Source organism: Phoca vitulina, unplaced genomic scaffold (genome assembly GCF_004348235.1).
Source record: "Phoca vitulina isolate PV1807 unplaced genomic scaffold, GSC_HSeal_1.0 scaffold90, whole genome shotgun sequence".
Taxonomy (NCBI): Eukaryota; Metazoa; Chordata; class Mammalia; order Carnivora; family Phocidae; genus Phoca; species Phoca vitulina.
The window spans coordinates 323,747-349,838 of record NW_022589793.1 but is presented as its reverse complement, the minus strand read 5'-3'; the positions used below and the strand labels follow the sequence as shown (position 1 = coordinate 349,838).

Sequence of the window (26,092 nt, the reverse complement as noted above, 5' to 3'; positions counted from 1 at the left end):
CAATGTTTATCAGTCATCCTCAAACAGATCTGGAAATGTCTAACATCATTGACTAAGTCAAGTACTGTACAGTTACACTACGACAGTTTCATTAGGCGTTGTAGTTTATGAGAGGTAACTTCTATTACTAGCCTGATAGGGAATTGTAGCTATCCCCATGCCAATATTTCCGTTATAGGAAGGTTGACATTTTGAATGTTTAAAATAGACTTTTCACTCAACTGCAAGCTCCATTTGAGGCATACAGATAACTGTTTCTACTTTTGGATTCTGTCAACAAATTTTTGTTGAGCACCGACTATGTGCTAAATGTTGTCTTGGATATTTTGGAGGAAGTACAGGGTTCAGCCACAGATCCTGCCCTCAAGGTTAGAGTAGAGAAGATAAGATGTATATATACATCTCTGCAAGAGAGAAAGATAAAATACCATGAAGGAAGTGGAAATTTAGAAGTTCAGAAGTGGAAGAGATTATATCTTCTCCCTGGAGAACAGGGAGGCTTCCCAGAGGAGGTGATTTTGAGCTGAATTTTGAAGGATAGGAAGGATTTGGAAATACTAATGCAGGAATTTCTAAGCTAAGTAAGCATACTGAATAAAAGCTTTGGGGAAGGGAGAGTGGATGAGCTCAGGGTGGGCTAAGCCATACCTAGCCCTTATTTGAACATGAACAGTGTGTGAGACTCTGCATTTCCTTTTCTGGTGTTTGTGTCATACTGTGAATGGGTAAAATTCACTCCTTTGATTCTGGAAGGCCCCACCTTGTGACAGCCACCATATCTTAATGTCTCCTAAAGGATGGGAATGATTTTGAGGAGCCCTACCAAGAGATGGAGTTCTTCATGCCTCAGCTAATCATGATCAAACTTGAAGTCAGTGAACCCATTATTGTCTTTAATCCATCTTTTGATGACTGCTGGGAGTTAATACACAACTCTTTCTTGGAAATTATTAAGAGCTCTAGGGAGATCCCCAAGGTATAGTATCAACTTAATCATTTGTTTATACTTTTATTTACTTATTGACTAAAATAAATTTAAAATGGCTGTTTGTACAAGGATTCAGGTAGGGGAGTTTTACTTTGGGAGATAAATACCAAAGTAAAGGGGAGTATGCCTCCCTTAACCCCAGAAAGATTTGGGCCATAAAGAAATGTCCATGTATTTGAGAATCATGCTTTTATTTTTTTTAAAGATTTTATTTATTTGAGAGAGAGCTAGTGAGTGCATGAGGGGGAAAAGTGCAGAGGGAGAAGCAGACTCCCTGCTGAGCAGGGAGCCCAACATGGGGCTCAATCCCAGGACCCTGAGATCATGACCTGAGCTGAAGGCAGATGCTTAACCAACTGAGCCACCCAGGCGCCCCTACTTTTATTTTTTTTTTTAAGATTTATTTATTTATTTGAGAGAGAGAGAGAGAGCGTGCAAGCCAGGGAGGGGCAGAGGGAGAGGGAGAAAATCTCAAATAGTTTCACCCCTGAGCATGGAGCCTGACGTGGGGCTTGATCCCAGAACCCTGAGATCATGACCTAAGCCAAAATCAAGAGTCAGACGCTTAACCAACTGAGCCACCCAAGTGTCCCAAGAATTGTGCTTTTAATAAGAGCATTAAGAGTTACTTTGTGGGGCACCTGGGTGGCTTAGTCGTTAAGCGCCTGCCTTCGGCTCAGGTCATGATCCCAGGGTTCTGGGATCGAGCCCCGCATCGGGCTTCCTGCTCAGTGGGAAGCCTGCCTCTCCCTCTCCTACTCCCCCTGCTTGTGTTCCCTCTCTCACTATGTCTCTATCAAATAAATAAATAAAATCTTTACAAAAAAAAAAAGTTACTTTGTGAGCAAGTAGAGTCCCCCCTCCCCCCAGCCCGCCATGATCCAACTTCAAAGGGGTAGATGTTTCCCAAGCCATATCCAACTTGGGTTGATTCACGATGGAACAATGCCATGAACTCACCAAGAATCTTCATAAAACGATATCTAATATAGTTCTTGAAGTTCCATATGTTTGTTTGTTTGTTTAACCACTGAAGGCACCAAAGGGAAAGATGGAAGCTTTCCTTCCTGGTCCAAGCCCCTTCCAGTTTCCTTTCCAGGGTGGCATTGCTAATCATATTCCAGACACTTAGCAGAATTTTAGTGCTGGGCAGGATCACCCACATGAGTGTGATTCTTTTGTGATCTATCTTCTGTTTCCCTCTGGGTGGTTGATGTGGCAAGACCAGTGTCCAGCCCCATATAGGGAAGGGAACTGTGGGATGTTTTTCTCTCTCTCTCTCTTCTTCCTCTTCCCCACCCCCTCCCTCCCCAGGCATTATGTGCGATGTAGTCTTGTACTTAGAGGATTCTAAGAGCTCAAGATGAGAGTTGGGGGATGTAGAGCAGCACATGAGGCCAAATGCTCTAGTCAGTTTCACCAGATAACTCTAAATTTGGGGTTTCAAACCCAACCAAGCCTGGTTAACAAGAAAACTGGGTGTGTGGAGGGGGACGAAAGAGTGGGCAACTCTCCTTACCATCCATATCCCTAGGAAGGAAATGAAAGAGAAGACCCTGTAATTTGGAAGGATAAGTGTGGGGCTTGGGGACAGATAAAGTACATACCACTCAAGTTCTCTTTCACTGCTGTCGATTAGCAATGTTTGCAAGCAGCTGGGCTAGGAGAGCCCAGGGCTCATGTGGTTGCTCCAGCAAACAGAGCAGGGATGGTAGTAGATTTAGTGGATTGTCATGGCAAGAAGATAGAGTCACAGGTCACAGTGTGTCCTTGGGTTGAAAACTAGGCCCAGGTGAATGCCAATGGGACTTTATCAAGCTGTGTGGAAAAGCAGCCCACGCTCAACATTCTCCATCGAGAAATGCCCACAGCGCTGGCTCCTACCTCAAACTCCTCAGACTATTTTATCTCTGAACTGGGTATTAAAACGTTGAAAGAATAGCCCTTCAGGTTGAATATCTAAGAACAGGGGTGCCTGGGTGGCTTAGTCTTCAAGTGTCTGCCTTTGGCTCAGGTCGTGATCCCAGGGTGCTGGGATCGAGCCCCACATCGGGCTGCCTGCTCAGCAGGAAGCCTGCTTCTCCCTCTCCCACTCCCCCTGCTTGTGTTCCCTCTCTCGCTGTGTCTCTCTCTGTCAAATAAATAAATAAAATCTTTAAAGAAAAAAAAAAAGAATAAGAACAGCAACAGGTAGACAGTATCCCCAACCCCTACCAGACCTGCCTTTTTTATGGTTAAATATACATTTTATTTTATTTATTTAAGATTTTATTTATTTGAGAGCAAGTGAGGGAGGGAGCACGAGTGGGGGGAGGGGCAGAGGGAGAGGGAGAAGCAGACTTAAAACGACTGAGCCACCCAGGCACCCCTTTATTTATTTGTTTTTAAGGTTTTATTTTTAAGTAATCTCTACACCCAGCGTGGGGCTTGAACTCACAATCTTGGCTCTTGATCAAGAGTCCCATGCTCCACCGACTGAGCCAGCCAGGCACCCCCCTAAACATAAACTTTAAAAGTTGGACAAAATGTCAGCATGAGGTTTTGAAAATAACAGTTTCAAGGTGCAGAAGGGAAGCCTATTTATGAGAAGGTTACTAAAGGAAACCAAAGTAAGTATTAGAAAATACTTGTCTTAGCAAAAAAAATTGAAACATGGATGTTGTAATACTGATTGAAATGAAAAGAGGGGAATGAGAGGCATAAATAAAATGAGGTGGGGTGAAATAAGGAAGGGTTTTCTAAAGCTAAAAATGCAATAAGGAAAATTTAAATCAGAGCGCCTGGGTGGCTCAGTAGGTTAAGTGTCTCTGTCTTCAGCTCAGGTCATGATCCCAGGGTCCTGGGATCAAGCCCCGCCTTGGGCGCCCTACTCACCAGGGAGCCTGCTTCTCCCTCTCCATCTGCTGCTCCCCCTGCTTGTGCTCTCTCATGCTCTCTTTGTCAAATAAATAAATAAAATCTTTAAAAAAATTTAAATTAGCATTAGCAGCCATATCAATGCATTACTTTCATAATCAGAAATACATACTCACACACACACACACACACACACACACACATTTCTGTGGAAAGGGGCTACTTGGGCCAGTCTCTCTACTGATGGGAGAACTTTCTCACTCAAAGTGCCAGGGAAATCCCAAACTTGGAGAAGTGTGCAGGCGTAAGCACTGAGGGTGATGACAAGACCAGGAAGTCAGGGACCGGAGAGCCAGGGAGATCAGCAGATGGTAACCGTGATTATCTGGAAAAGACACCATTGATCTCATCTTAGTTTTACAGACTGCTCTACCAGCCACATTTAAAGGGCAATAAAAGGTGTTACTTCCTCTTTCAACTGAAGACTTCTTCCCAAGAAACAGTCCCTTATGCTCCCCACATGTAATCTCTTGCATGGCCTAGATGTACCAGTTGTGTGTCCCTAAACCATTTCATCTGTACGCTTGACCAATGCGCTCCTCCATATCTTTGCTTTCAACCACTGTCTTCAGTATGGCCACAGCTAAGAAGTTGTTCCTCCACTGGCTTAAAAACCTTCGGATTGTCCAAAGAGGAAGGACACAGACTATTCGCACTAGCTTTTCCCCCTTTCTAAATCAGTGCATTCCCATCCATGGTATATAACTGTTGTCACCAAGTAGAGCCCTCTGACAGTCTTTTCTGAGACCAATCACTATCAGCTTTCTTAACAGGGAGGGCAGTGGGTCCCCAGCAGGGACTTGGACGTCTTCATGAGTCATGCAAGTGAGAACATTTCTCAGGGACACACACATGCCATTAAGAAGTTAGAGAACTTGAATTATCAGAAAAGAAACTGTTCTAGCTTCATGACTGTAAAGCCATAGATTTTTTTTTCCCCTGAGGTAAGAGAAGCATCTAGTATCTCTCCTTTTCTTCAGATGAGAAAATGGAATTTCAGAGAGGAGAAGTAGCTAAGGTCGCATGGTTAGTTAGTGGCAGAATCAGAATTAGAACTCATGTCTCTAGTAGTCTTTCATTAGTAAAATCTGATGGGGGTGGGGGACAGGGAGCATTGCTGTAATATTCATTCAGTCACACAGTATTTATTGAGCACTTACTATGTGCCAAGCTCTTGTGGGACCCTTCACAATACTGAAGAAGTCAGATTCGATCCACGCCCTCATGGTATTTAATCCCATGACAAACCCAGATAAGCTCATTACACATTATTTAATTATGATTATGCTGTGTGGGAAAAGTTCAGAATGTGAACTTTAAGCAAGGAAACCTAACATCCTAACTGGAGGCCCAAGGGGATTCTCCATGGACCAGAGACTTGAAAGGATGAGGGAAAGATGAGTAACCCAAAACCAGGGAGAGGAGAGAGGATAGAGGTAAAGAGAACAGGAGGGTGATTCTGGCACTATCCAAGAGGAAAAAGAGTGAAAAGGTAGCTGGTATCCCTGGAAATGTGTTTGTTGAAAAGATTTTACATTTTGGTGCCATTTCCCTTCTTGTGTCTGAAGTCTTGTAACATCAAAAGTGGTTTCTGTTCTTTAGGTGGAATCTGTCCTGTTCCCAGAGTTGAAAGGCTATAATCTGATTCTTGGAACCATTAACACTGAAGAAAAACTAGTTTCTGATTTTGTGGATCAAACCTTTGAGGTGTATCGGAAAAATCAAGTTGGGCCCCACAAGTAAGTTGGTTTAGTTGTAATTTGACCATTGGGGTATTGGTTTGTTTGTCATCAAATACACGATCACTGTTCCCACACATCAGAAACACATACATAGTGAGAATAGCCAATACTTACACAGGTATTACTATTTATCCCCATTTTACAGATGAGGAAGCTTTCCCAATATTACACAGCAAATAAATAAATGAGCCAGAATTCAGATTCAATTACAGGTCCACCTCCATTATCTGAAAGATGTTAGGCCAGACAGGTTTTGGCATTTAGAAATTTCTGGATTTTAGAAAAGTCACGTAATGCATATATCATACCTGATGATGCAGCTTCAGCAAGATCTCAGGAAGCACCTCTTAATTAAATGTGTTGATATTTCTATAGTGAACAATATGAATATTCACCCAAGTAGCCTCACATTGGTTTAGGCCAGCTTTTGCCATCAAATGAATTTTGAAGCGGCTTTCTGTTTTCAGAGCTTTTTGGATTTAGGAATTAAAGGGGATTGAGGACAAGTTATCTGAATGCTCCTTAATCATCATACTGTAGAATATCTCACAGTTGCTCATGTGAGCAGTCCCTAGTTTAGGGGTATCATATAATACAGCTTCCAAACTGAGACACTTTGAGAGCGAAGAGGGCTTTATTAACAACTACCGTGGGACAAGTGTAAATCTGGGCTGTCCCAGGCAAACCAGGATACATGGGTTTCTTGATCGTGGCTCTGTCAACATTTTAGACCAGAAAACTCTGTATTGTGAGGAGCTACTGTGTATGGTAGGATGTTTAGCAGCATCCCTGACCTATACCCATTAGATGCCAGTAGGATCCTCCTGCAGTCATTACACCCCAAAACATCCCCAGATGTGGCCAAATGTCCCCTGATCACCACTGGGCCCCCACAAAACTAATTCTGCTTACTCCATTATCATCTTTATTTCATTTTATTATTATTTTATTTATTATTTTTATTTTTTTCAAGTAGACTCCACGCCCAGCGTGGGGCTTGAGCTCATGACCCCAAGATCAAGAGTCGCATGCTCTACTGACTGAGCCAGCCAGGTGCCCCCACATCATCTTTATTTTAATTCAAACTTTTTAAAAAGACTTCATTTTTAAGTAATCTCTACACCCAATGTGGGGCTGAAACTCATAATCTTGAGATGCAGAGTTACATGCTCCACAAACTAAGCCAGCTAGGCGCCCCTAATTCAAATTTATTTTAAGTCACAGCATCCCAAATACATCCTCCAATTTGGGAGAAATCTGTCCAGCCATTTTTGCATGATCTGATAAGAAGGGAAAACTTAATTTTATCCAATAAATTTTTAGGTTCGCTAGTTCCAAATTTTCATCTTAAAATTTAGACAGAATTTTAGAGCTGGAAGAAGGGATAGGAACTAATGTTTATTGCATATTCACTGTATATCAGGCATTGTATTAGATGCTTTATATGTACATTATTATAGGTAAGCCTTACAACAGTCCTATGAGGTATTACTATTTCCACTTAAAACTAAACAGACTGATCTTTGGAAAAGAGAAATATCTTGCCTAAGTTCATGCAGCTAGGAGGTGGCAAAATTGGAATTTGAAGCCAAAGTTCTGAATTCCCAGTACTGTACTTGTTGCCACATTCTATTTCCCTTTGCTGGCTTGGGCTAATTTTTATGATCTTATGTCTTCCTTTGCCACTCTTCCTAATCTGATTTGGTGACCTGTATTTGCATGTCTGATTTTATGCTCTTCGATTATGGAAGATACTTAAATGTATACAAAAAGTATGATGACTTATTGGATAACATGGCAGAACAAAACATCACCGCGTTCCTGAAAGAAAATCATGAAATTGAGGATTTTGTGACGGTAGGAAATATCACTTGATATTTCATATCTTGGTGACACGTACTGCAGACAATCCACTACGTAGTCCGTGTATTTTGTTAGTGTATATGTTGTGCTCAGCATTGGACTAGGTTGGCTGGGGGTGAGGCTGGGGGCAAGTGCATGTTGGCTAAAGGCAAATCAAGCTACCGACTGTGTTCCTTTCTACAGAGGATCAGTAGCATCAAAAAGCGGAGAAATGAAATTGCATCCATGCACATTACCGTGCCTTTGGCCATGTTCTGCCTTGACACCATGACCCTAAATTATGACCTCTGTGAACGAGCCCAAAATCTTAAAGACCGTCTGATTCAATTCCAAGTGGACGTAAACCGGGACACCAATACCAGGTACTGTTATTGTGGACAGAGAGATAGCAACAATATTTGGCGTGAACGGGAGAATGAAAACGTGGCCAGAACTTGCACCTTCCAGCAATGACCAGACAGAACTTCTAGCTCAAGTTGTTTCTGCCCTAGAGTGAGGTTGGTGGGGAATTCAGGTTCAGGCCAGAAGGTGAACCGTGGGGCTTGGAGCAGGAGGGTGGAAAGCATCCTGCAGCTGTCCATCTCTTATCCCTCAGGCTTTGCTTTCTTGGAGGCATCTTTAGGGAGATGCCACCTCGTGGGCTTGGCTGTCTAAGGTCACAGGCCCTCTCCCCAGCCATCTAGCACATATTCAGAAACACAGGGTGCTTACTGCACCCCCCCCCGCCCCCGCCCCAAATCACTCCTGTGCAGGCTTCTGCTGTCTGAGGATTCTGTCATTCAGTCTTAAGCTCTATGTGGTACCTTCATTTCACTGGTGACTATATATTAATCACGATAATTTGGGTTCTAAGGGATAGAAGCTCAGATAGACTGGCTAAAGTGAAAAAGGGAATTGGGGGCTCACGTGTTGAAAAGTTCAGGAATTGCTAGCTTCGGGCCCTCAACACTGCAGGTAGGATGCAGTGTCTCTCCCTCTACTTTGCTTTCATTCTCTAACAGGCACTGTCCCATTTGTGGGCCCAGCAGCTCTAGGCTTATATCCTCCCAGGTTCCCATCCAGAGGGGAAAATGGTTTCTCCCTTTCCAGTTGCCTCAAAAAGTCCTGGCCCGTGTGACACCAGCCTGACTTGGGTCTTTTGTGCAGCACTGAACCAAGCGCCATGGTGTAACTATTTGAAAGTTACAAAATGATTAATCCACGTCTTTCTAGCTTTCTTTTTCAGAGTGCTTTTAACTAAAGACTAAGATGATTTAGTAAGCATGACCACTACTAACAGTGGTATATGTTGTATTATTCTTATTAGATGTAAATAGATAGATAGATAGATAGATAGATAGATAGATAGATAGATAGATAGACAGATAGATGTAATTTTAGCATTTTATAGCACCTTAAATTTACAAAATACATTTCAGAAACTCATGAGCAAATTTTAGATAATAGTAAGCTACCATTTTTCCAGCACATGTTATAGTCTGAAGACTGTGTAAGCATTCTGAACGTTATAGATCTAATCAAGTCTTTACAACAACCCTAAAAGGTTGTTTGCTATTCTCTCCATTATGTTGATGAAGAAACTGAGACTCCCAAGGGTTTAGGAGGTGGCACATACAGGGCTTCACCTCATTTATTTTGACCCCAAAGTCCTCGCTCTCAACCACCGCACTCACCACCCTCAGCTTTCTCACAGAGTGATAAAATGGTAGGATTCCTGGCTTAGGAGCCAGAAGCTTTGGGTTTGAATCTAAGACCTTCCATTTATTAACTGTGTGTCCTCTTGCTTTACCTTCTGGATCTTCAGTGTCTTTGCCTATAGAATAAAGCTTTGGGACCAGGACAGTAAAAGTACTTCAAACTAGTAAGACACTTTCTTTGGGAATTTTGAGCATCAAAGAAAACTTATTTTGTAAGCAATAGTCCACTTGTTCATGTCAAATCAAAACAACATGGTACCTTGGCTGGTCAATCCTCATCAAAATAAGTGTATAATTAGGCCTTTTAGATATAAGTGAAAATAAAGGTCTCCTTATGAACCCAGGGATTTCTAAGGATGCAGAAACCCCAGGTTGGTGGCTAAGATTCTTTCTTTCTGCCTTAAAAATGGTGAGACTGACTTGCTGGACTTTCTCAACAACCCCATGAGTAGGTAAGACAGATATAAGTAAGATCCCTTACTGAATGCAGGAGAAAATGAGGCCCAGAAAGAAAACCTCGCTTGCCCAAGTGAGTGGGTTTGAATTTGAGTCTTCTCATCCCAAACCCTGTCCTTGCAACTGCATTGTCCTGCCGTTGCTGGGAGTGGGGTGCCTTCCTGTTGCCAGTGACTAGGGGCACCCTAGAATGGGGGTGCTCTGCCCATAAAGGCAGGGAGGGCACTTTGAGTGCATTGGTAGGAAAGTGGGCATGCCATTCATACCTACTACAGGTACATTGGTTTAAGGCTGCTAAAGCAAGGACCTGAAATATTGACGAAAAATTCAAGGACCTGCATAGAGATACATAAAATTATCCCTGGGGTCCAGCTGCTTGTTTCCTTCAGTGTGAGAACTCTTACACAAATAATGACAACAGGTAGAGAGAGGCCATGGATTGATGCAAGATTTATCGGTCCCCTTATGCCATCTCCTAAACCAGAGAATAGCCCTGTGCTTATGGGAACTCTGGCCTTTTAGATTTTAAATCACATCATCTGTATATGTAGAAAGCAATGTTTACTGTCTTCAGCTTATCCCTGGATATTGTTAAGGTGTTGTGTTGGTCAGGTGCCTGATATCAATGACCCATATCAGGGACATTTTAGAGAGTTTAATAGGTAGTGGGTTTGCTACCACCCTTCTGGGCCTTTGCAAGAAACTGTTAACTATTAGCCGCATAACATTTATCCTCTGAATTCTCATACAAAAGGGAGGAAGAATGGATTCTCATCTGGTAAGAGTCTATCAGACTGAGAAGACCTACCTGTATTAGGTGAGGCAAGATGCTATAACAAGTAGACTTAAGATGTCATGACTGAACACTATAGAAGTTTTATTTCTTCTCAGGGTAGCTCCAGATTGGTGGGGGAGACCTATGGTACATCCAGAAATTCAAGCACATGGTGACTTTACATCTTTAACCTGTAGCTTTCAAGGTCATTCTAAGTGTTGACATCCTAGACGGTTGGAAGGAGGAAAGAGCATGAAGGGATATGCAAGGACAGTTTTATGTGCTGCCCCTGAAAGGGATACTCATCCCTGCTTCCTGCTTCACACTGACTGCAACTCAATCATGTGACCATACCTTCGAGGGACTGAACTGTCCCCCTTCAAAATTCATGTGTTGGAGTCTGTCTTAGTCTGTTTGGGATGCTACAGCAGACTACCATAGGCTGAATGGCTTATAAACAACAGAAATTCATTTCTCTCAACAGAACATTGGTTCATTTGTGTCTCTCAGTTCTGGGGGCTGGGAAGTCCAAGATAGAGTCTCCAGCAGACTTGGTGTCTGTTGAGAGCCGGCTTCCTGCCAATGGGTGAGGGGTCTCTCTTATAAAAGCTCTAAACCCCTTTATGAGGGGACGCTCTCATGACCTATTTACCTCTCAGAGCCCACCTCCAAATACCGTTACATTAGGGATTAGGTTTTAACATGAGAATTTTGGGGGTGCACACACATCCGGTCTACAGCAAAGCACTAGTGCCAAGGCCTGTGAGGAGATAATGAGGTTAAATGGGGTCACAAGGATGGGGCCCTAATCCAATAGGACTGGTGCTCTATTAAGAAGAGGAAGAGACACCAGAGCTCTTTCCCCCTCCACTACATGAGGTAACAGGGAGAAGGCTGCTGTCTGCAAGCCAGGAAGAAAGCCCTCACCAAGGACTAAGTCAGTCGGTACCTTAACCAGCCTCCAGAGCTGTGAGAAAATAATTTTCTGTTGTTTAGACCACCCATTCTGTTGATATTTTGTTATGGTAGCCCAAGCTGATGTGTAAGATCCCCAACTAAAAATACAAAGGAGGCTGGACATGTCATCTAGCTCTGAAGTGGAGACTACTACGTAGTAGTGCAGTAGATAATTTTTCTCTGCAGAAAGTTTCTAAATTGTATGAAAATTCATTTCTACAATCTTGGCAGCATCTGAAAAGATGTTTTACTCATTTTTTTCTTCAGTTTGATACAATTAGCTTCACTATGGAGGGGTCTCCATACATGAAGAAGGAATATAGAGTGTCAACTATACTTCAATTAAAACAAAACAAAACAAAAAAAAGAAGGCATATTGAGGACTGAAAATACGGAGAGAAGTGGTTTTTATCTATAATGTATGAATGTCAACATGTAATGGTCATTTACTAATAACAAAAACTGTGGTAGCTATTGCTAACATTTCTTGAGGGCCACTCTGTGTTAGGCATGGATGTATTGCAGATCATTTGTTCCTAATTATAATTAAAATACTGATGACAATTATCTTTTTTTTTTAAGATTTTATTTATTTGAGAATGAGAGAGTGTGAGAGAGAGAGCACAGTCAGGGAGGGGGAGCTGCAGAGGAGAGGGAGAAGCAGACTCCCTGCTCGATGGGGACCCTGGGATCATGACCCGAGTTGAAGGCAGACACTTAAGCAACTGAGCCACCCAGGCGTCCCTCATCATTGGTTTTTGCATAAATTAGAGCATATTCGAATTATCCTTAGAGTAGCATCCTTTCTCATAGTCTCGTGTTTGAGAAGTAGGCAGTTAGATTTAGTGGTCCCGGTGGTTGAATGTCAGTTTCTCTTTGCCATCCAGGAACTACCTCCAGCACATGAGGATAAATTTGCTGACGTACTGTGAAGAGTGGTGATTACCAATTAATTTAGTGCTCTACTTCAACATAAAATTCAAGGAGTCACTATTGGTGGTGGTGGTGGTGTTCGTGTTGTTTTGGTCTAAATCTGGATTCTACCCATGGTACATTAAATGAGCTAATATGTATCCAGTGATTAGAATGGGGCATGGCACATAGTAAACCCATGAGATATTATTTCCTTTATTACTGTTTTTCTTTTCTTGAAGAATGGTGTGCATGTAAATATTACCCATCACAGATTTGCAGGTAGAGAAAAGTTGGAAACCATTTTCCTAGTCTCCAAATAAGAATGATGCCTCTTTAGCATAATAGATCTTATAAGAAAGTGATTTTAGATAATAATGGTGATAGTAGCTGTTTCTCTCTCTGTAGCATTTGTAATCAGTACAACACCATCGCAGATAAAGTCAGTGAGATTCCTGCCAACACCGAGGAGCTGGTATTCCTCATTGAATTCTTAAAGAAATCCAGTGATGTCACAGTGTTCAAACTCAGGAGGCAACTTAGAGATGCAATTGAACGGTTAGAGTTTCTGATGGACTATGCAGACTTGCCCCGTAAGTCCACACCCTATAGATTTATATGTGAATGTATATGTATATTTATACTTTTAGAGATAAGGAGTTGGGAAGGAGAGTTAGCAGTCCTACCACTTAAATATCAATACTGGGAGAGTGTCCCCATATGTTAGAGACACTAATTCCATACCCTTACCCACAGGAATTCTAATCAAACCAAGGTGATCTTATTGTTAGACAAAAAGAAGAAATATCTAGGGATTTGGTAAGTTCTTAGATGCCTTTCTTGGTATCTTGTGGCTGGTGTTTCTGAAAAAGTCACTTCCAAATGCAGAGTCCTTTTATAAATGGATAGATTTCATCCATCTATAATCTTAATATAGTCCTGCCTTTGAGGAGAGGCCAGGGCACTTTCCTTCAAGCTCCTGCATATCTTAAAAGGAAAGAAATGGCCAGAGCCCCTTCAAGGCTTATTGGGCCAAGGTAGAGTTTTGTAGGGACCAGGTTCTGAAGGAAAAACTGATACACTGTCCACAAGTCAAGTTTTCAGATCCTTCTTCCATCTCAAAATACCTGTGAATTACCTGGTGTTCATGCTGTTTGGGAGGAAGGGTGATGGGAGGGAGAGATGGGGACTGGGAGTGGAAAACAGTACCCTAACCATCCGCCTGCACATTCATGAGCTGTGCCCTTGACCTTGTGAACACACAGTGGACCTCTGCTTCCTAAGTTCCCAAGGGTACAGAGGGAGCCTAGGACATTTCAGCTGCCCAGAGCCTTAGGCTGGGTGGGGCATCTGGCACTGACTTTATTACTGACATTTAACCAAAAGGGAGACTGGGACTCAGATGAGGTGACAGTTTAAAGAGGAGAACCGGAACTTGAGCCCAGGTTTCTACTCTACTCAGGCCCAGCCTGGGAAAGCAGTGAAGTATAGTGGTTAGAACATCGGCTTTGGAGTTGGTTAGACCTGGGTCTGAAATTGTCTCTGCTGCCTTCTAGCGGTGTGACCTTGACTACTTGGCTAAATTTTGTTTTCCCATCTGTAAAAACAAGGATAATACTGTTGCCCTTCTAGCCTGGCACTTAGTAAGTGCTCAGTAAATGTTGGCTATCATTCATCCATCATGGGCCCATCCATTCATTGCCACCCCTCACCCACTTCTGTTGACCTCTTATTCTGCTAAATTAATGCCCTGAATGTTGACCTATGTTGAGCAGTGTCCTGGAGCAAACTATATGTGTTTTGCAGAAGAGGATATCAAGTTGAACAGCACTGTGCTCCTCTGGCCAGACCAGATTGAAGATATCTTTGAAAACAGCCGAAACTTCCTCCTTAACAAGAGGGATCAGGCTGAGATGGACCTCATTAAAAGGTACAGGGAGAGTGTGAGGTTGTTTCAGAAATGATGCCCAGTTTGATAACACGCTGCAGGTTCCTGGTTCTGCTCAGAGCCCCCCACAGCAAGGCGTGGGCGAAGGCTGAAGACAATTGGTGGAAAAGGAATTTCTTTTTGTTTCCCACTGAGGGATGTTCTCTTTAAGCCTGCTTCACTATAGTGACCCTGCCAATGCCTTCCCTCTCTGCCTTGAACAATTGGAATTTGGCGGTGCAGAGAGAAAAAGACAAAAATAGTGGCATGGAATAATGGCCTCGCAATAATAATAGCAAAATCATCAGCCTCACACTGGAGACCAAGGAGATAGCAAGACAGGGATAATAGAGGCGTGGTAGGAGGCTGAGAAATTGCCTGTTTGGCAGCTGGTCTTGTTCAGTGCTAATGTGGCTATATCATTTATTCATCCATTATTTGTCAATTCAACCAGTATTTATTACGGATTTTTACTACGTGCTGTGCTATATTCTAGACATGTAAGTGTGTTTGGCTACTAAATAAAGATTTTAATCCAGTAGCAGAGAAAATACAGACCTACTGAAAAATCAGTGTCAAGCAAAGTGGGCCAAGTACCACGTGGATGGTAAAGACATACGTGCATGCATGGCCAGCCCAGCTTGTAACACTTGGTTGATGAACTGTAGAGTTGTTCCAGTTACTCTCCCCTTCACATGTGAAACTCCCCCCTGCCCAACTTTAGGTCCTATAATCCCTGCAAATACTCACAAGAAAGGAAAAGAGTAGGTAAAAGCAGGGATTTCTACACAGAATGGGAGTTTGGGCTGAAGGAGAAAACTATTTATTCGCTACCTTCAAAATATGGCCTAGGTCTGCCATCCAGAAAAAAACAATAATAACAACAAAAGTGTGTGTGAGGGGGGTGGGGGAGTGTGTATACACAATTGTGTGCACACAGTTTTTTTTCTTCCAGCAGCCTTCTCCTCTCTCTACCCAGAACTTTTAGCCAAATGGGTGCTACTGATATTTTTAAATTAATAGACTTTATTTCTTGGAACAGTTTTAAATTCACAACAAAATTGAGCAAGTACAGCGTTCCCATCTACCCCATGTCCCCTTATGAACAGCCTCCACCATGGAACTGATTTGTAGGTTAGATGAACAGGAACAAGTTTCTTCATCTTTTTGAGCCTCAGTGTCCTCATCCGGAAAATGGGATAACAGAGCCCATCTCAGGTCATCTCATTTCATGAGAGGTATCATTGTGCAGAAGGACGAAATGAGATGACCTGAGATTGTGCCTGAGGGGTACCCAGCACATGGTAAGCATTTAGAAGCTGTCCATTTCCTTCATCCTTTGGACAGTGACTTCTTTGGGGAGAAAAAAGTGCTTCACTTCTAAACCACGACCTTGCAAGCATACTTTTGGAATAGCGCTGTAAGACTACTTAGAGGCAGTAAGTGCTGTTAAAGTTCAGAGGAGTGAGGGGTGGCTCTGGGGAAAATGGGAACTGTCATTTATGATGAGAGGAGAAGAGCAGTAGCCATCCCTTCTTGGAGGGGTGACTCAGCCTGATGGCACCCACTGGTTTCTGCACTCTCCACAGCAGAGTTCAGCCGAGGAGGGGCTCCAGGAATAACCCGAAGCCCTGGCCTCAGCCCTCTCTTTGGTGAACACTCAAACCTCACGTCCATCATTTTTACATTAATCCTGAGAACGGTGTGTGAGGGGGAATGAGCAGTGTTCATTTATTCATTCGTCTTCTGTGAGAGCAGCCACATTCTCTCTCTAAGAAACTTGACCTATTTTACCAGCCCACATTAATTTTTGGCTTTGGCACTAATAATTCTCCATTTGCTGCCGCCTGACCCCCACCCCCCAATTCCTTCTTCCACCTTCTTCCTCTGTCCACTCAGTGCCTGGTCCACTGACACCCATAGTCCTCAGCCTCTGACTCCCTTGTCTGTTGGATCCAGGTAGGGCTCCCCCAGTGGAGAGCCCTGAGGAGTTTGGACAGGGATCACCTTTTCTCCTCTCCCTCCCTGTTTGGCCCTGGCACTCTGGTAGTAGCTTCATCCCTCCTGGATGACAGTTCTTGCTTCTCCATGGTTTCAGTTCCCAGTGTTTTCTTGACCCTAGGGGTCCTAGTGGCTTCCTTCTGAGGCTACCCTATCTTACCTGTGTAGGTAGTCCCTTCATCAAAGCCTCTCTCTTTGAACATTGGAGTGAATTCCATTTCATGCCGGAATTCTGACCAATCCACCATTTTTAAATCCCTAAATTATCCTCCCTTAGACTCCAGGTAGTCCCACAAATACAACTCATTTATTCAACCTGAGTGCCTACTATTTACTAATGACTGTACTATTGTATGAAATTATACATATGTATATATTATGGAGATGAAAGTACTTTGGAAACTATAATGTGCTAAGCAGTTGTAACTTAACACTATATAGTCTACCCTGTTAGAAAAAGGGAGAAGTGACTGTGCGACTTGCTTTGTTGCTAAAAGGTCACCCCTGGTCATTCTAGCTAAAGTAGCCCTCTACTTACATCCTCTAGGCATTCTGCCCTGTTTTATTTTCTTCAGAACATTTATGCCTATCAGGAATATCTCATTTTATCTTTATCTATGTATGAATTTATCCACCCATCTATTCACCCACCTACCCACCCATCAATCCATGTGTTTGTTTTTTTTTTTAAGATTTTATTTATTTGACAGAGAGAGACACAGCGAGAGAGGGAACACAAGCAGGGGGAGTGGGAGAGGGAGAAGCAGACTCCCCGCAGAGCAGGGAGCCGGATGCAGGGCTCAATCCCAGGACCCTGGGATCATGACCTGAGCCGAAGGCAGACGCTTAACTGACTGAGCCACCCAGGTGCCCCAATCCATGTGTTTCTTATCTAGGTCTCCCCAAACTAAAATACAAGCTCATGAGCATAGGGAGCTTAATAGTGTATATCACAAATGTTTCCCTGATGCCTAGAGCAGTCCTTGGAATGTATCAAGCCCTTAATAATAAATATCTAATGGATGACTGAATAATACATATATATACATACATTTTATATGTGTGTATAGAATAGGTATTGTATAGATTTCATATATACGCACACATATTTACCCATACAGGTAAACATCTGGAAATGCTTAACCATCAATAGGGTCACACCAGACATCTCTGGGAGGTAGGATTTTAAGTAATACATATATATATATATATATATATTAATCTCATGCACCAGAAAATCAGATTCTCCCCAGGCTTGAATATGGGTGAGAAATTGCTGATATTTTGGATATCAAAAGTAGAAGGTCCAAATGTGATTGGGCTGTCCTTTGCTTTTAGGTGCTCAGAATTTGAGACGCAACTTGAAGGCTACAACAAGGAACTGGAAGGGTTTAGGAAACGTGAAGTGATGAGCACAGAAGAAATGAAGAACAATGTTGAAAAGCTTAACGAGCTTTCAAAGAACCTAGATCAAGCACTGATGGAATTTGAGGTTTGGGGTCTTGGGGTCTGGGGTTGGAGACTTAATGACTGTCCTGCCCTGTTGGTTCTGCTTCTTGATTTTGGGTTTTCCTAACATCACCTGTCAGGTGGATAGTATTGATTGGTGAATTGACCAGTTCTTTCATTGGCGCTTTCAACTACCTTTTCTTACAACCCTACATTATACCAGCTTTTTTGTTAGTCATTGAGTACACAAAAAAGAAATTACAGGAAAATAATTGCTCACATACATTGAGTATTTATTATGTGCTCAACAATGTACAAAGGGCTTCTTATGCGATATATCCCTTAATACCCATAACAAACCTTTGGGGTGGGTACTGTTACTGTCCCCATTTATCTCTATCTAAAATAAGAGAACTAAGGCTTGGAAAAGCTAAGTAAATTGCCCTGAAGGTCAACTAGTAAGTTCTTTAACCATTAAAGTTCTTATCTTTGAGGCAAGTCAGCCTAAGAAGGGGGACTTGCTTCATGTAAACAGCTAAAGTACATACGAAAATTGTGAACATGGGGATACGGATATGGTAGAATAGGATCAAAGATGATGGAGCAAGTAGCAAATTATCCTAGAGTTTCATCCAGCTAGATCTTAGCTGTCACAGCCCTCAGAGGTAACCCAGAGGGACTTTCTTACTTGAGTCCATGTCTTGTTTTCCTCTCTTGCTCTCCAGATGAATTTACATCTTCCTCAACTTGGTTTTCAAAGCACTGAGGAATTTGCCACGGTGGCCTTTAGGGTTCAGAAAACCAGCTGCCCAATAAACAGCATTCCCTTTTGCCCTGCAGTTGATCAATAAGGAGGAGGAACTGTTGGAAAAGGAGAAGAGTACCTTCCCTCTCCTGCAAGCCTTGATGACCAACAAAGTGCCTTACGAGCAGCTGTGGCTGACGACATACGAGTTCAGCATCAAGTCAGAGGAGTGGATGAACGGTACGCTCCAGGCTCAGCCTGCTGGGACATGGTGGCTGATGGGGTAGTGGGTCCACTACCAGGGGACCCAACCCAGCCAGTTCTAGAACAGGATTGGACTTCAGATTTAAGCTACATTTGTTTTTCTAAATCATATTCTTATACTCTGGATTAACGCAGCCACACAGTCAAATTTTCCTGATGTGATAATGATGGAAAGTGGGGTTTGAAGAGCCAGACCTGTTGCCAGGGTATAATAGAAGAGGGAGCCACCCAGAGCCATAGATTGCAGAGAGGCGGAGGGGGTGGGGAAAATAAGATGGCCTTTCCACCACTGTGCTGCTTCAAGAAAGGCCAGAGTGCCACAGACATCTGTAAACTACTCCTCTTCTCTAGATCCTGGAGACTAGAGAGAATTGGAGGGGGTAAAGTCAACAGGACTTAATGATGATCTGATATGGGGCAGGGGTCAGGGAGGGAGAGGGAAGAACCTAGGGTGACATCCAGATTATTGGCCCAGGCAATTTGGTGGATATTGCCATCACTGAACAAGAGAAGTGACAGATTTATGGGGGAAAAAAGACATCAGCTTGAATATACCAAGTTCAAGGTGTCTGCAAACACCCAAATGGGAATATTAATTAGCAGCTGAGTATATCAGCCTGTAGTTAAGTTATATGTTTGGGGGGCAACTTATATTGGGGAATAATTGAGTGTAGATTACAATTAAAAGCCATGAATGATGTCACCTGGGGAGAGTGTATACAAGCAGAGGACAAACTCTGAGACCCTTAGAGCTGAGCCTGCAGTTTGCTTCAGGCACTTCGGTGTTATAAGCACACCTGTGGTGAACATCTTTGTCACCAGTTTAATGGATGCAATTCTGATCATTTTCTTAGGATAAATTCCCAAAAGTGAAATGGCTAGATCAAGGATCATGTGATGGAAATTATTAGGATTTTATTTATTTTTTATTTTTATTTTTTAAAGATTTTATTTATTTGACAGAGAGAGACACAGCGAGAGAGGGAACACAAGCAGGGGGAGTGGGAGAGGGAGAAGCAGGCCTCCCGCTGAGCAGGGAGCCCGATGCGGGGCTCAATCCCATGACCCTGGGATCATGACCTGAGCCGAAGGCAGATGCTTAACGACTGAGCCACCCAGGTGCCCCGAAAATTATTAGGATTTTAAAAACTTGTTGTTAACTGTCTTCCAGAAAAGTTATGTTTTAATTTATTACCCTTCTAGCAGTACTTAAGAGTGCCCATTCTTCACACCCTTAACGAACCTGAGAATAATAGCTTTGAAAACTGTTTTTGCCGATTTATTTTTATTTTTATTTGCTGATTTAATATTTAAATTGGTATTTTCTTTTTCATTTAAAAAATTTTCATTTTCACTGGTGCTCTTAATTTTTCCAAGTAATCAGTCATATCTATACAATTATAATATTTTACCTTATTTATTTATTTGTATACCCCTTTTTTTACTCACTGTTCTGTGTTGACTAGCACTTCCAAAATAAACAGTGGTAATAATGGGCACCCTTGTCTTACTCGTGATTTTAATGAGAGCTCTTGCAGAGTGTCACCTTAAACATGATGCTTTTTGTTGGTTTGAGATACAAAATTTTTATGGTGTTAGGGAAATATTTATAGCTTACCAAGTCTTTTTATTAGAGATACTGTATTAAAAATTTTTTGCATTTACTTTTTTAATTTTAAATTCATACACAGCAAAAAGGACATTTTTGGCATATAGTTCCATAAATGTTAACACATATATAGATTCACCACAGTCAGAAAGCAGAAATTTCATCAGTTTAATAAAATTTCTTGTATTGCCCGCTCTCTAGTCACACTCTACCCCCAGCCAGAGGACCTGGCATTGTTGAGCTGTTCATTGTTAAATAGTTTCCTCTTTTGAGATTGTTATGTAAATGGAATGATACAGTGTGTAACTTTTTGAGAGTGCTTGTTTCACACAGCAGACTACTTTGAGATTCATCCAAGTTATTGGTTATAACCATTGGTCCTTCCCTTTCATGCTGGGTAGTATTCCATTGCATGAATATACCAGTTTGTTTACCCATTTACCCATTGGTGGATATTTGGGCTGTTTCTAGTTTTAGGCTGTTATGAATACAGCTGTTGTAAACATTCATGCATGAATTTTCATGTTGACATTAAGTTTTCATTCCTCTGGGGTAAATGCCCAGGAGTAGATTGCTGGGCTATATTTAATATATATAACTTTATTTCAAAAATGTCTTGTAATAGTAAAGTATCCCTAATTTCTCTCTTCCATCTGTTGTGTCATTTCTGTTATTCATTTCATCTGTATAAACTGTAATCATCAAATATATTGTTGCTACTGTTATTTTGAACAAACTGTTACTGTTAGGTCAGCTAAGAATAAGAAAAATAAAAGTATTTATTTTACCTTCACTTATTCCTTCTCTAATGCTCTTCATTTCTTTACATAAGTCTGAGTTTCTGACAAATACTTTTCCTTCTTTCAAGAACTTCTTTTAACATTTCTTGCAAGGTAGGTCTACTGGCAACAAATTCCCTCAGTTTGTTTGTCTGAGAAAGTATTTGTTGCTCCTTCACTTTAGAACGATAATTTCTCAGGATAGAGAATTTTAATGTTGGTGGGGTTTTTTCTCTCAATAATTTCATTCCACTCTCTTCTTGTTTGTGTGGTTTCTGAGGAGAAGGGGAATGTAATGCTTATCTTTGCTCCTCTAAAAGTATAGTGGTTTCCCCCCGCCCTGGCTTTTTTCAAGTTTTTTCTTTAACTTTGATTTTCTACTGTTTGAATATAATATGTTTAGGTATAGTTTTTGGCATTTATCCTGGATCTGTGGTTTGGTATCTGACATTAATTTGGGGGAAATTCCCAGTCATTGCTTCAAATATTTTCTCTGTTCTTTTCTCTTTATTCTCCTTCTGGTATTACCATTTCTTGTATGTTATACATCTTGTAGTTATCCCACAGTTCTTAGCCATCCTGTTCCATTTTTTCCCCATCTTTTTTTCTTTTTAATTTTGGAAGTTTCTAATGATAAATCCTCAAGCTCAAAGATTCTTTCCTCACCTGTGTCCAGTCTACTAATAGACCCATCAGATGTCTTTTCATTTTTGTTACAGTGTTTTTGCTCTCTTGCAAAGATTTGTTATTGCTGATTTTTTTTTTTAATTGTTTATTTTAGATAGAAAGCACACACACATTTGAGCAGGGGGAGGGGCAGACAGAGAGATGGAGAGAGAGAATCCTCAAGCAGACTCCCTACTGAGAGCAGAGCCCAGTGCGGGGCTTAGTCCCATGACCCCAAGGTCATGACCTGAGCCAAATCAAGAGTCCGACGCTCAACTGACTGAGCTACCCAGGCGCCCCAGCTATTGCTATTCTTTAGATTTCTTGGATCATCTATATAAACAGTCATGACATTTGGAAAATTAAGACATTTTATTTCTTCTTTTCCAATCTGTGTGCCTCCTATTTCTTTCTCATGCCTCATCATACTGTCTAGGACTTTGTGATGTTGATTAGGAGTTAAAAGAGTGAAATCTTTGCCTTGTTCCTCATCTTAGGGAAAAAGTATTCCATCTTTCACCATTAACTATTAGGGATTTGTTTTGTTTTGGTTTGGTTTTTTAAAATCACTTTATTGTGGTATGATCGATGTGTAAAAAGCTGTGCGTATTTCCAGTATACAAGAGTATAGTGGTAGTATAGGCTTTTCATAGACACCCTTTATCAAACTTAGTAAGCTCCTTTCTATTCCTAGTTGCTTTCGAGGTTTTTATCATGAATGGATACTGAGTTGTGTCAGATGCTTTTTCCTCATCAATTGATATTATCGTGTGATTTTCTTTCTTTAGACTGTTAATATAGGTTATTACAGGGGCACCTGGGTGACTCAGTCGGTTAAGTGTCTGCCTTCGGCTCAGGTCATGATCCTGGAGTCCCAGGATCGAGTCCCACATCGGGCTCCCTGCTCAGTGGGGAGCCTGCTTCTCCCTCTGACCCTCCCCCCTCTCATGCTCTCTCTGTCTCTCATTCTGTCTCTATCTCTCAAATAAATAAAAATCTTTAAATAAAAAAAATATATATATATATAGTTTATTACATTGTTTGATTTTTCAAATATTAAACCAGCCTTGCATTCCCATGAAAAACCCGAATTGGACATGATGTATGTGTTTTTATATATGGCCTGGACACTACGTACATTTCTTTTTCTTTTCAAAAAGTTTTAATTTTTGATTACTTACCTCAGAAATGTCAGGCTGATGAAGCATGTGAAATTAATAAGGCTTTATTAGTCTCAGTAGCCATGAAAGAAAAATGTTTCTGAGTAAATTTGCAACATCATGATGCAAGAGTTCATACTGATTTGAAATGTCCAAGGGGAAGAAAGAAGCAGCATGGAAGGATTTTGACTGAATGGGAAACACAAATGCTAGAAGATCCCTATGAAAAAAGGAGGAGAAGGAAATTAATATTTTGGAGTACTTTTTTAAAAATGAGGGGTCATTCTTTGTTTTTTAAAAAAAAAATCTTAAGATAATTTCAAACTTACATAAAAATTGCCAGAGCTGTACGAAGAACTCCCCCATCCCCCAACTGTCAATATTTCACAGCATTTGTGGAACACCTTTACTGCTTCTATAATAGCATCTACAACCACCGCTAACAGTCGGTTCCCTAACTGCACTTGCATTACATGCCAGATACTGTGTCTGCCCCTTAGCTCACTTAATGTTCACGATCACCTGCCAGGGTGCCCATTATTACCCCTGTATCATAGGTAACACCGTTGAGGCTTAGAAAAGTTCAGGAAAACACCCCCAGGGTTTCATCGGCTAAGGGGAGCATTCAGATCCAGACCCAACTCCAAATCCCGTGCCTGTTCCAATATCCATACCATAGGCACCATTCTAATTTCAGGGACTTAAAGGTGCACATGACTAACATCCACTTGGTGGGTCTGACCCTTCCCTCATCCCATGTTTTCTATTTCAGGACCCCTCTTTTTGCTGAATGCTGAGGAGATCTCCGAGGAAATAGGGAATATGTGGAGAACGATATATAAATTGACCAAGACCCTACCTGATGTACCTGCACCCAGGCGGTTAGCAGAGAATGTGAAAGTCAAGATTGAAAAATTCAAGCAGCACATCCCCATCCTCAGCATCTCCTGCAACCCAGGAATGAAGGACCGGCACTGGCAACAGGTCCCTGTCACCGTCCACCCCTACCCAGCCCAATCCATACCCAATCTCTACCTGGTTCTGGTAGCCCTTTGGAAGGCAGGAACCAATACTGGGTCAAGTTTCTCCTTTCTGAAAGGGAGAATCTACTTGAGGCTAAAGAGGCAGTAATGGGAGGGGGGAGGGAACAGGCAGAATAGGGGCTGAAATGCCTGCCTCTTCACATGAACAGGTTGACCCTTTTTGGGGGACCCCATTGCTGATGGTTGAGTATTGCTCCAGCCAGCGGCCACAGAGTCTCTCCTTGTCTGCCTACCTAAGCAAATGGCTGCTCAGGGTCCTAAAGGGTAATAAGGGCATTGAATTACAGTGGGAGGGACCTTGATTTGTCCCTTGACCTAGGACAGACAAAAGAGAAAGCCACACCTTTTCCAGGGGCCTCCTGACAATGCCAGATGGTTTCTGCTTGCGCTGACTCTACTGTAGAGCCTCATTGTCCAACAGGCTATGTTCAGAAATAACATTTCACTCTTCTTTCAGCCCTTTGAGTCTATAAATGAGAATAATAAATATTCTCCCTAAAAATAGTTGGGACTTTTATAAGCAGCCAAGTGTGAGGGTGATAAGTGCGGTGTGAACACTAAGCAGAAAAAAGAAAACTCACTGTGTTTCTAAAATAATCACCATATTCAAGGGCTAGCAATGGCCTTGAAACGTCCTCTACCGAGGAGTTGCTCTGTGTGGAGGTGGAGATGAGACTGGATCTCCATAGGCAGCTTTCTCTATGATTTGGCCTGGAATTCTTCTCTGGGAACCATGCACAAGACTGTAGGACAAGTCTCTGGAAGGACCCAATCTGAGAGCACACACCCATTACCTTTCAGAGAATGAAGTCTGAGCTAGGAGCATTTTGATCTCTCTGGGAATACAGAGATCTTGATACGTGAGAGATTCTGGAGTTTTCTGTAAAAAGGAACTGCTTTTAATTTCCCAGAAAGCCTTGAAGCTCAACACCTAAGCAAAGGATGTAAAGGAGGGCAGGGGAGAGGTCACCTGAGTAGACTTCTGGTCTTGTACTGCCCCAGCAGAGGGGTCTGCACTGCAACAGCTGCCCCCACTTACAGGTGCTCATAGGGTCCCTCTCCCCATGGACCTAGCCTTACTAGAACTTTGACCCATTTGGAGGGCTGGGGAGGTTGGATAGGCAAGTGGCCTTTGGTAGTGCTAGGTCTCTCCATGAGATGACACTTAAAGAAAGTGCCCTGGTCAGTGGCACATTTAAGCAACCCTCCCAGGAGACTCAGAAGGCAGTCTTCTCTACCTGATGCTTTCCCTGTGATGACACTCTTCTCACATGTGGGCACTTTAAAAATCCCAACCATTCCTAGACATTCATAATTCTCATTTACAGATCACTCAGATGGACAGATTGGAAAAACTCCTTAGAATTAAAAGAGCAATAGCAGTAATAGCTCAAACATATTGACTACCAACTATGAACTAGGTATTGTGTTGTAGACTTTGTGTGGATTCCCTCATTTTATCCTCCCAGCAACCCTTTGAAGCAGGGACTATCATTGTCTCCATTTCACAGATTATAAGAAAACTGAGGCTTAGAGAGAGTAAGTAAATTGTCATGTGGCTAGTAAGTGGTGAGAGAGGGAATTGGAATCTAGATCTGTTTGACTGGGGGAAATGCGACAAGAAATATCAGGTTAAAGGGGATAGTATGCCATAGATAAGAGTGGACTCTAGCCCCAGCATGGTGGCTCCTGAGTAATGAGCCCCTAAAGTGGAAACCCAGTGGCCTGAACAGTTAAAAGTGAGCTCAGAAAGGAGAGAGGTCGCCAGATACACACAGGGCTGCCCCCACTCAGAGCCGCTTCCTGCCTGCACTGTAGGTCAAACCACAGGCCACCCCAGTGATAGCCACCGGCCTGGGGAAGCCATTCTCTGCCCTGATGCCTGACTCAGGAAATCCATTTGCACAGATTCTGGCTCTGGCAGGGGACTCTGAAGGTTAAACCACCTCTAGCTCTTAAGGCTACAGGATGGATCTTCCGGGGACATAGGGTGTGGGGCAGCTGTGCTGTGGTTTTTGACCATTTCCCAGAACTTAAGCAGGAAGGGCTAGTCCCTCAGTTTGGGGCACAGACAGCAGCAAAAACGTTGCTACTGTGGTTTAAAACAAGATGGAACAGGGTGACATTTGACCTTAAGAGGAAA

General features: G+C 42.2%; 1 protein-coding gene across 1 annotated transcript in view; it reads left to right on the top strand.

Moving 5' to 3' along the window:
- Positions 1-26,092, top strand: part of DNAH3 (dynein axonemal heavy chain 3) — a 162,775-nt gene that overhangs the window by 18,085 nt on the left and 118,598 nt on the right. Inside the window, exons 10-18 of the mRNA XM_032396197.1 lie at positions 797-976; positions 5,507-5,643; positions 7,398-7,503; positions 7,693-7,871; positions 12,715-12,899; positions 14,113-14,236; positions 17,573-17,726; positions 18,524-18,668; positions 23,679-23,890. Of these exons, the coding sequence (XP_032252088.1) occupies positions 797-976; positions 5,507-5,643; positions 7,398-7,503; positions 7,693-7,871; positions 12,715-12,899; positions 14,113-14,236; positions 17,573-17,726; positions 18,524-18,668; positions 23,679-23,890 (1,422 nt within the window). The remainder of the gene's footprint in view (positions 1-796; positions 977-5,506; positions 5,644-7,397; positions 7,504-7,692; positions 7,872-12,714; positions 12,900-14,112; positions 14,237-17,572; positions 17,727-18,523; positions 18,669-23,678; positions 23,891-26,092) is intronic.